Here is an 11,756-nt window from a genome sequence, read left to right as displayed (position 1 = left end):
TCCCCAATAACCAATATAAGCATATAAGGGAACTTGGTTATTATGGCTTCATTTTTCCTTCCCCAATAATAAGCAAGGTAAGAAGTTAAAGGAGCCTTGGTTATTATGGCTTCATTTTTCGTTCCCCAATAACCAAGATAAGAATATAAGGGAACTTGGTTATTATGGCTTCATTTATCGTTCCCCGGCTATTATGGCTTCATTTTTCGTTCCCCAATAACCAAGGCAAAGATAGAAGGGAACTTGGTTATTAATTATAGTGAAGCATGGCCAAGCATAATCAAGCATAATCAAGCATAGTCATGAATCGCCAAGCATAGCCAAGCATAGTCAATCGTGGTCTCAACATAGTCAAGCATAGTGAAGCATAGCAAAGTTGAACCATGCATAGTCAAGATTGATTGACTCCGACGAAGGACTAACGTCCGAAACGTCAGTTACTATTTTCACTACGGTGTATAACTTATCATTCTACGATAACCATGCATAGTCAAGCATGGTCAAGCATAGGTAAGTATGATGAAACATAAAAAAAGCAGCATTGTACAGTCAAGAATAGTCAGTCAAGTCAGTCAGTCAATAGTCCAGTATGGCGAAGCATAGTCAAGCATGGTCAAGCGTAGTGAAGCATAGTCAAGCATAGCCAAGCATAATCAAGCTTAAAAGGTAAATTATACACCGTGAAAAGATGAAAAAACTTACTGACGTTTCGGACGCTAGTCCTTCGTCGGAGTAAAAGAGAAAGGAAAAAAAAAATCTTTCTTTCTTTTTTTTTTTTTCCTTTCTCTTTTACTCCGACGAAGGACTAGCGTCCGAAACGTCAGTAAGTTTTTTCATCTTTTCACGGTGTATAATTTACCTTTTCATCATTACTGTTTCATTAGAAACACCGACGCAGCTCACACTAGTTTTTAGCTAGTTATATCTTTTTATAATCAAGCTTAGTCAAGCAAACTCAAGCATAGCAAAGTCAATAATAGTTAATCATAGTGAAGCACGGCCAAGTAGGGACAGGCATAGTCAAGCATAGCCAAGGATAGCGAAGTATAGCTGAGCATGGTCAATCTTAGTCAGGCAAGTCAAGTATAGACAAGGTTGGCGAAGGAATAGGCAAGCATGATAATGAACCATATATGAAGGACCTACCTCATTTAGGGTTGTGAGTTGCGTCACGTCCGCAAATACCGCGGGCTCGTCTTGTTGGCAGGAAGTAGGCAAGATGGCGGATGGATTGGACATGACAAGACACCTACAAATAATGTCTGCATAAAACACAATCAAATCAACCATGGCTTCCGCTGATGAGTCTAAAGTTCCTACAGAGACCAATCAAAATATTCCCGACGTCCTGCAAGGTTCAGAACCTGGAGCAATGTAAGTACAAGCACTCGAAGTAAGACTTGGTTTTGATATAGACTCAATTTATTGGATTTATTAAAACAAAGAAATTAGAAGTTGTCTACTCTAAAAATATGATTGCAAAGTTTAAGCGTATGACATCTATAAGAAGATAAAATGATCTTGTTCAAAGAAACGAAATCATTACCATGGTTAGTTTATTCCATTGCAGTGTTTAGCTTATATTTAATTAGTTTTTTCTTGTGAGAAAATGAATACACTACAACAAGATAGCCAATTACTGTGGTGCCTGTAGTGTTAGCAGGGGGCACTGAAGATGGTTGTCACCAGGCGTCTTCAGTGAGTCTTTTGCATCCGCCTTATACAGGGTTATGATAGTGAAGACAGAAAGGGCCTTCGGTTTTAAGTCCTTGCCTGAGAAGACTTGAAGGTCTAACCATTTCCAGATGTAGTTACAAAGGCAGCACCTTCTCCTCAGGTATTTTATGATCCTGAGTGCTGGTCCGTGCTTGAACTATGACCTCCTGCACAACAGCTTGATGCTCTTACCAACTGAGCTAGCTGGGCAGTAGTTCATTGAGTTTGAAATAAAAATATTTCGTGTTAATTTGCATGCTAATTTTAATTAATTATGAGGCTTTTCATGATTATGATCAGAGTAAGTTTGCTTGAGTGCATGCATTTTTATTTCATTATTTACAAGATCTTAAACATACGATGTTTACTGATTTATTTGTCTGTTATTAGAGTTTTCAATGTATGTAGCATTTAGCAGTATGTCTTCCCAGGGTTTTAAACATATATTTTTTAAATCAGCTGTGTGTATAAATTTATTTTTAAAGTGGATTGCTTTGCAGTTAGGACCAATAAGAAATGTACGAGTTAATACAGGTTGTATTGTATTGTATTGTATTTTTCTTCAAAAGCCAGGTCTTTACTGGAAAATATTAGACTTAGATCTTGACAGTTAAGACAGAGGTCTAATCATTATAGTAGATACTATTGATAAACCAGTTATTGAATCTAAACCGAGCATACTGCACCATAGATAACCCAGGCATGGAAATGCTGTTACATCAGGGTACAACCACAGTAAAATTAACATTTACTAGTGTGAATGATGTGGAAATTACGTCCTACAGAAAAATAAATGTTTATTTTTGTGGATAATTTTGAACTTGAATTATATTTATGTTGTACTTACTTTTTTGTGCAAATAATTACATTTTTGTAAAAAATTATATGATAGTAGCTTTTAACGCATGCAGGCAGTGGATGCAATTCTGTGATTCTCATTCTCTTAATCTAAACATTAATTTTTGTAGGTACAGTTGATTTAAAAGGAATATGTTTAAAACCCTGGCCTGTAGTGCTGGTATGTCATTCTCTCTTGAGCTACAAGAATTCTGCTTGTAGATGTGAAGAATACATTTTGTTCTGATATTAATTTTTTATTTTATTACAGACCCAACCATGAACCCCTGTTTGAGCTTCCCTCAGATGAAGAACTTGACATCTCTGTAGATGACATATGTGCTTTCCCTGAAGCTAAAGGAAAGTCAGCCTCAGAAACAACTCCTGGTAAAGGAAGAATTTCAAGCTTCAGTAGCAGTCATGGATCAGCTGGTAGTGTGGGTGAATATGAGAATGCATCAGTAGATGCAGCAGAACTTGCCATGAATTTCAATGTGAAGTCGTTTACTATTGCTGAGGAGACAGATGAATATAATATGAAAGATGTTAAGCATCAAGTATCAGCAACTGATATTAATGATAAATCACTTCATTCTGAAGGTAATGCATTGTCCCTTTCTTTCTTTCCTTGTTTCTTTCTTTCTTTTATTTTTTCATTTTATGTTTTTAAATTAACTGTAGATCTTTCTTTTTTACAGAAGCAAGGAAAACGAGAGCACAGAGTATTAAAGAAATAAGAAGGGAGAGTGAAGAAGAAGGTGAGTCTTTGTCTTGCTAAAAGGGTTTTGGCAATATTCAAAGGTTCAGCAGTGTCATGTTTTTTTTTCTAGACGTAAATGACCCATATTGGGTGAAGCACAAAAAACATGTGTTTGTTTTTAGTGATGCTGGTAAACCCATTTATTCCAGGTAAGTTGTACAGTATTAGGTTCAGCTTTGAATACCCTTGAAACAGCTTTGAATACTCTTTATCTTTTCTTTCTATGTGGATTATAGATATGGCAATGAAGACAAACTTGCTACTCTAATGGGAGTTATGCAAGCAATAGTATCATTTGTGCAAGACGACTCCAATCAAATTCGGTATGCTTTATTTATGATGTTGAGCAGTTTTAACAATTCATCATTAAGTATTTATATATTATTTTTTGTATTCATATATTTAGTATATATATATTTTAGCATTTATATGTTATATTTATATATTATTTTATATTTATATTTAAATTCATAATTAACGTGGCTCGCACCTATTTCACAAGGAGACACATCACAAAAATTCACGGAAATTGGAAAACTTTTTCTCTGTAAAGTTCATCATTAGATTTTGTAGTCTTGTCTCCCTTTAAAATCGGCCCGAGCCACCTTAAACAATATAAAGAAGACAAATGAAGACATGAAATTGGAAATAATAGAAATTAATCAGAGAAATCAGCCATTTAAAATGAGCTGTTCACTTAATCATCCAGCCATCCATCTATCCATGCATTCATTGACATAGCAAATTTATGATTGTAATGTTTTATTTTATGATGCAATATAAATTTCACCATCCTCGGGAACCCAACGGTAAAATGACTTAATTAATTAACTTAATTTATTTTCTTAATTTATTACATTTTATTTTGTGGCAGTACGTGTAAATTAGCAAAATATCCTTTATATTGAGCTAAGTGTATTTTTGACCACGTTAAATAAAGTTATTGTATTGTATTGTATTGTATTGTAAATTCTGTAGCTTGTTTCTCACTTCCAGAAAAAATACCCCTTTTCACGAAGTCTGTTGGAGTTTGTTCTGGTGGTCTGAATTAATCTCTTTCCTGATTAGTTGACCAGCTAGGGTTGACCAACATAAGCATCTACTATATGTATTATATAAACATGTGATGACGTTTCTTTGAATTCGGACTTCCAGAACAAGCTCTAGATAACAGACTTTGTGCCCAGTATTTTTTCTTGCAGCGTGAAACAAGTGACTTTTCACATATGTTCTCAAGGATGAATGTCACAAGATTGCCTATTATTTCAGATGTGTTACGGCAGGAAAACACAAGATTGTCTTCCTACTTAGAGGACATGTGATACTCGTAGCAGTTGCACAGACACAAGAATCTGTTACGCAGGTATTTCGGATTTATTGGCACCACAGGTTTGATCCTCAGACTCATCTTCAAAAGTAGAGTTGTTTGTTGGTTCTGTCTTGTGCTTCGAGGGTTTTTCTCCAGGTTCTCTGGTTTTTCTCCCTCTGCAAAAATCAACTTTGAATTATAATTGAAGAAGGGCCTAGATGAAATTTACTTTGTGTAATTTTAGTTACCCTACCTAATTGTGTATGTGTAAGATGCAGTCTAATAATATTGAAATACAAATAGAAATGGCAGTATTTTGCTGGTACATGTAGTCTAACAGGTGAATTCAACACTAGATCAGAGCAGAGGTTGTTTCAGGGTTTGATCTATTAGTTCTCCCTACTTTGACTTAAAATAACCCAGAGGTTTTGAGAATAGATTGTTTCCATGCTGGATTCATCAAGCTTACTAACCTTTTCCATTGTTGTTCTCACCATTACAGCTTATTCTCCAGCTTTCATATGTCTATAACCAAATCCTTAGTGTATTGACATATACACAGCTGTCAAAGGTCATGGAGCAGAGAAGAAACTATGACTTAAGAAGGCTTCTCTCAGGTTTGTACCTCCCACAATATCAATTTTGGTGATTAATGAGGTTAATGTTGTTTAACAATATTGAATTTATGGGTGGATAGGATGCTTTCAATAATAAAGTTAGTAAAGGTCTGATATTATACAATGCACAATCTCTTATAGGAACAGAGAAATTTATCGATAATTTATTAAACCTTATGGATCATGAGCCAAGTTTTCTTTTAGGATCTGTAAGTATGAAATGCTTGCCTTACACTGTTTGCCCAAAGACATGCGCTATACAGGGCTTAAAAAATTGGTCTGCAACTGTCAAGTGAAGAAAGATTTCTGAAAGAACCCTCTAACAGATTAGGCAGACAAAAAGATAAGCACAGGGGGAAATAGTGACCATAACATTATCACGTCAATTGTGTCAGTGTGATCTATGCATGTGACGACTGTCTTTAACACAAGGACAATAGAAGGGTTTAAGCCATCATAATATTATCATAATAAGCATACAGCATACAGTATATCTGCAGGGGTTTCAGAATAAGCAGGCTACCACCAAACCTTCAGCAATTCCTTCAAAGTTAACTGCCAGCTACCTTTTTTTTCTATTAAATACCCTGTGACTTCTTTGTATCAGATCACAGCCAGCTACGTTTATACTTATGACCACCTATTCCAAAACATTCTGAAAGCCCTGTTTCTGGCATAAAAGCACTTATTTTTTCTTTCCTCTGAAGGTGCGATGTTTACCATTATCTAGTTCTATAAGGGATACCATAGGACAAAGTATGTTACAAGCACGTGTTGAGGTAAATTCTTTTTCTTTTTTCTTTCTTAGTAGTATTAAACTTTTTGGGGTAACATTGTTTGTTATTAACTCGGCTCACTTCACTTAGGACAAAATGTCTAACTGTTTGGTTAGTTTTGAGCATAAGCAAGTAGTATGAATCTAATAATAGACCCCTTGCAAGCATGTGACGTCAAAGTAGCTCAATCTTGGGGACAAAACAGAAGGTTGAGCTGTATTCCAAAGTGCCACATTTTTGTCTTATTTTGTTCTTCTTATGTTATTTGATATGTTTAAATTTTGTCTTCTCTTGTCAGATTGTAATTGTATGTAAGTTTTATTTATATATCATTATTTATTCTATTTATTATTATCCTAATAAGACCCAAATTATACTATTCTTAATTCAAAAAGCAGCTGTCTATCTTGGTTAGCTACCACATGCAGTTATTATAGACAGCTTGTACCCTTAAATTGGTGTATTATATTTTCAAATTACAATATTATTGTAATTAAGGTACTAGTAATTAAAATTGATTGATTGATTTCATGTTTTGTGCTTGAATTACAGGATTTAGTTTTTGCAATTTTAGTTGCTAAGAATCAACTTGTCACTTTAGTTAGACCAAAGAAATACAGTTTACATCCTTCAGGTGAGGATATTATTATTTAGTTTATTTATTTTAGACAGGTTTAAAAAAAACTCTGACTGAACTAATTTTAAATCAATGCATGACCAACCTCATAACAGTCTACACCTCTCCTGATTCCTTAGGTTAGAGGGTTAGGTAAGGCCAAGATCTCAAGGTTACACCTGATTTCTTAGGGTAGAGGGTTAGGTAAGGCCAAGATCTCAAGGTTACACCTGATTTCTTGGGGTAGAGGGTTAGGTAAGGCCAAGATCTCAAGGTTACACCTGATTCCTTGGGGTAGAGGGTAAGGGTTTGGTACCTTAAGGCTACACCTCTCCTGATTCCTTGGGGTAGAGGGTAAGGGTTTGGTACCTTAAGGCTACACCTCTCCTGGTTCCTTGGGCTAAAGGGTTAGGGTTTGGTTAGGCCTAGATCTTAAGGCCAGGACTCTTCTGATAGTGTTAGAGGGTTAGGGTTAGGTTACCCCTCTCCTGATTTCTATGATAAATAAATGTCAGCTAATTAGGTTTCCATCTTAGTTATTTTTTTCTCTTCTTATTCTTTTTAGATTTACACTTAATTTTTAACTTAGTAAGTGCTTCAACATCATTCCAGACAGCTGAATCCTGGACACCAATATGCTTGCCTAGATTTGACAACAGGTAAGGAAAAGAGAAGTTAAGGATTGTGCAGTAAGTTGATAAAGGAGTTTTCATTCTTATGGGTCAGAAACGTACACTACTGACCTAATGACAATGATTTATGATATATATTGTGCCCTAATTTTCTATATGCATATACTGTAATAATAATCAACTTATTAGGGACTTTACATTGAGTTAAGAATAGGCCCTTTGCAGTTAACGGTCATGTGCCTGTACTGGTGAGCAAAATTTTTCATTTTTAAATCAGTGATTCTTTTTAGCTACTTGTGAAGAACTGAATGAAACGATGTGTAACCAGTGTGTTACGAAATGCAGTTTTATTACAATCTCTCAAAACAGGACGTAGAAAGTTTTTTTGCTCACCAGTATATTTTACCCATGGGAATCAAGATGTTCATTCATTTGCTCTCTGTGAATTAATCAGCACGCGATTACTGAGCTGCAAAGGGCCTATTCCAGATTGCTTTTGATGCAATTAACATGAGAGGTGGTAAGTATGAGGTGTAGGCACATGAGGATGGTCACTGCCAGGGTTTCTTTACCTCCTCAGTGGTTCTTTTACACCCCACTGATATAGGATAGTAATAATCCCTTATGATAGTGTGCAGAGATGGGACCACCATTTAACGTGGTTATCTAAGCCACTTGAAAGTCTATCCATTTGTAGATGTAATTACAAAGGCAGCACTTTCTACTCAGTTATTTTGAGTCACCCTGAGTTTTGGTCTGGATGGGACTCCAACCGCAACCTCCTGCACAGCAATCTGATACTAAACCAACTAAGCCAACTGGTATAACCTGCCATAACATTGAGTTGGCTATCTTTTGCCTTCCAGTAATCCATTTATTTAACCATTAGATAATAAATATACACTATGATTATATTACATAAGGTAAAAGTGGTTTTTAGATGTACCAGCTGTAAGTTAGAGCTCTGTCAATACTGTTAATTGAATGTTACAATTCTATAGGTGGGGGGGGGGGGGGGGGGGGGGGGAATCAGGGGGATCTTTTGTAATTATATTATCTGTTTTCTTGGTGGCCATGCACTTATCTTATTCTTACATGGCTGGCATGTTTCTTGCAGTGGTTACCTTTATGCTCACATATCATATCTACAAGAAGACTGTCCAGCATACCTTCTTTTGCTCTCTACTGACCGTAGTGCTTTCTTTGAACTGGCTGGTTCCAAACAGAAGATTTTAGAGGTAATCATTAACTTAAATTGTTCCAATTTTTATTGAGAACATTCTAGTATTGTGATTTATCAACATCATCACAAACATCTTTTTTTTCCACTTAGAGATTAAATAGATATCACTGTCTGGAGGCAATAACAGAAGCTGTAGCAACGAGAAGTTACAACACAGGTTTATATGTCATTTCACTTGGACTAAGTTACATTTTGTACATTAAACAATCTGTTAATAGCAAATATTATTAACTGTTAAAGTCAAATTTGCCTTCTTCCAGATCAAGTAGGGATTCCAGACTTGTATCACTTTATATACAAATCAAAAAGTACTGCACAATACACTTCACCAGAATTGCATGCGCCTTATCTTGAGCCTGAAGAACAAGAAAGGTAAGATAAGATGGAGATTGACAATGATAGTTACATACATTCTTTGTGCAATGATTCATTGTATTTTATTCAATATCAGGTTATTTGGATTATACTTGTATCTTCATCATCGCATTCATTCCTCTGCAAGACCACTAAAAATTCTTTGTCACGTGGGCACTAGAGAAATGCTTCTTGGCTGGGTAAGATGGAGTAAGGATTATCTATTCCAGTTCTCATTCCCTTACTTTTCTGGAATTTCAGCTTTTTACACAACATTTTGTCAACAGGTGACCTCAGGGTTTGAACTCTATGCTTCATTTAGTCCATTGGTCACAAAGCCTCTAGCAATAAATGCAATCAATAAACTTCTCAGATGGATTAAGGTATTATTGCTTATTTTATTATTAGCCTATAATAGTACTGTCTGCCAGACTAGTTTACATCCAGCCATGGGTGATTGCTCTCATATTTTTTCCTTCTTTTTCAGAAAGAGGAAGATAGATTATTTATCCTGAATTCTCAGGTATTTTAAGCAAGATTCAATTGTCACACCAACGGTCTGACTAATCCTGCCTGGCATCAATTCTACCAACTCAAAATATTAATTTGATATGTTACCATGGCGATTCATATCTTAAATTTATAGCTTTTAGTGACGTCACATTCGTGACATATATGAGGGTATTTATATCACTTAAAACATTGCTGCTAAAATTACTACCATAAAAGCATCTTTGTGTCTTATTTGGTGCTAAAGTTATATTAGTCAAAAATGTCTTTAGAAAAATACTGTACATAATCTATATTACAATGTAAGTAAATCGAAATGGTAGAAAAAAATAAAATTTGGCCCTGAGAAAGAATTTGTGTGTATTGGTTGAGCTGGTTGAAAACGCATCTCTTGCTCCGGATTTTCCCAGCATCTGTTCAGTCGTCATAATATCGTTACTTTTTGTAATCTTGAGGTATTGAAATTAATTTATTTATTTTAGCCAAAACATCGTAAGATGATTCGCAGTTTAATGCCGTTAAGACGTAACAATTACTAAAGAAAGGAATTCCCCTACGTCACGACAATAAAAACAGAGTTTTCATCATACATATTTGAAGGCTGTAACTCAACTTGGTTACCGTAAAAATATTATAGTTTCACTCTTTAACCTTTAAATAATTGTTTTAAGTCGTTGCATTTGTGTCAACTTTTATATATTTACTGCATTATTGACCCAAATCCCACGAAACAATCGTTGGACGCCAATAAAGTGTAACTTTGATGATAATTGTGGACTGATAAGTAAAAACTTTATTTATCAATTGAAGTCGTTTTCACTGTACTTGGTCTACTTTCTTCAAGAAAAATAATGAATTTGATGGTTCCAAATAGGACATCATTAGTAAAAATAGTTTAATAGACTTTCGAAGTTATATTCGGGTGGTTACTGATACCAATACTGTAGTGCATGGTATGATACTAAATGCCAAGGGATGAGCTGGAGTGATTTCGATAAGTGAAGAAAGAAATTTGTTTAATAAATGAATGACGAATTAACAAATGTCGGCTGTGTTGGCTTCAACTGCCCTGCATCTCGAAACCTGCCTTGGACATTAAACCGGTATCACATCCTGTGTAACAGATACCTTTAGTGAGCGAAGAGTCTAGTGTTTCACCCGTGTAATAATACACTTCCCTTACAGCCGCTGCCCTCGCTAAATTGTTTCGGAATAAAAACCCTGAATTCTGCCTTGCTTAAATGAAATACAATCCATTCCAGATTTCCTGGGATTAAAAAAAGGATTAAAGACAGGAACATTATAAAATGACAGGTTTTAGTAGGGAAAATAAAATCTGGTTGGAAGATATCCAACGGTTTGTCAAATGAATTTTTTGTCCGAAACACAGAATCCAAACTTTCCTAATGAGGCTTTAAAGGAAAAAAGAAAGGACAGTTTAAAAAAATGGTAAACATTCCAGATTGCTAAGAAAATTAGAAGCCTGTAGAAATCAGGTAATGAAAATGTATAAATTGTGTAAGTGCTGTGGTTAAAATTTATCTACATATGATAGTCTTCAACTTCTGATCTTCCGAACTGAATTTTGCCACTGCATTAAAAGACCAACAGATAAAGAGGACCCGCATACGACGATAACACTGACCAAAGAATAACAAGAAACATCGACAGTTTGAAAAGGTACGTAATCAACTGAGACTTTACTATTATCTACATTAATTAAGGATTTTTTTAATTCATCCTAAAAACAGCTTCAAGCTTAAAATTCGGGACAATAGCTTAAGTTTCGATTCTAGAATATGTTTCTGGTTACTTTTGGAAACTTTCTGCAAAAAAGAATTTTAAGACAAATGTTTTTGTTCCTCGTGTAATTACCCAAATATTTTTACGTGCTAAGCAGCCAGATCATTGGTAAGAATCGTTCCTCGTTAGTGTTCAGTCAAGTGTATAGCAAAGTCAAACTCCTAGTCCTCCTTTTGGTTTGGACGAGGGTGTGGTCATTGATAAATCAAGATTAGAGTTCCTGGTATAGGGAACAGGTCATCTTTTAGCTCGAGTCTTGGTTAGGGATGAGGCACTGCTAGGGTAAATATTTTGGTTGGCACATGGTTATTCCACTGCTGAGACATATCTAGGGTGAAGTCAATGTTATAGCCAGGTTGGAGTTCTTCAAAGAGCGACTTTTAATTGTGTCGGGACTTTTTTGGCAAGTATAAAATTCCTTTTAGAGTGAGGTTATAATTTTGGCTGGATCATGCTAGAGTGTGGTCAATATTGAGGCAAGAGTACTGTTTCTGGTAGAGTGGACCCATTACTTTGGTTGGGTTATGGTCAGCGTTAGTGTTATCGTGATAGTGAAGTTTAAGATGGTCAGTATAGTTTTTGA

The 11,756-nt window shown here is 35.3% G+C and overlaps 1 protein-coding gene across 1 annotated transcript; it reads left to right on the top strand.

The window, feature by feature from the left end:
* The first annotated feature begins 1,179 nt into the window (after positions 1-1,179).
* Positions 1,180-10,413, top strand: LOC116294143 (vacuolar fusion protein MON1 homolog A). The gene is made up of 17 exons (XM_031701688.2): positions 1,180-1,374; positions 2,825-3,153; positions 3,252-3,311; positions 3,384-3,462; positions 3,550-3,636; positions 4,583-4,676; positions 5,125-5,239; positions 5,381-5,448; positions 5,947-6,018; positions 6,568-6,649; positions 7,197-7,290; positions 8,381-8,501; positions 8,597-8,663; positions 8,767-8,878; positions 8,958-9,060; positions 9,148-9,243; positions 9,348-10,413. The coding sequence occupies exons 1-17, from the start codon at positions 1,289-1,291 to the stop codon at positions 9,390-9,392; spliced, it is 1,710 nt and encodes a 569-aa protein (XP_031557548.2). The 5' UTR covers positions 1,180-1,288; the 3' UTR covers positions 9,393-10,413.
* The last annotated feature ends 1,343 nt before the right edge of the window (positions 10,414-11,756 follow it).

This window comes from Actinia tenebrosa, unplaced genomic scaffold (genome assembly GCF_029948245.1).
Source record: "Actinia tenebrosa isolate PJP-AT-01 unplaced genomic scaffold, QUT_ActTen_1.0 PGA_scaffold1__47_contigs__length_23844297, whole genome shotgun sequence".
Lineage (NCBI taxonomy): Eukaryota > Metazoa > Cnidaria > Anthozoa > Actiniaria > Actiniidae > Actinia > Actinia tenebrosa.
The sequence above is the reverse complement of the archived record's forward strand: the minus strand, read 5'-3'. Positions and strand labels throughout refer to the sequence as shown.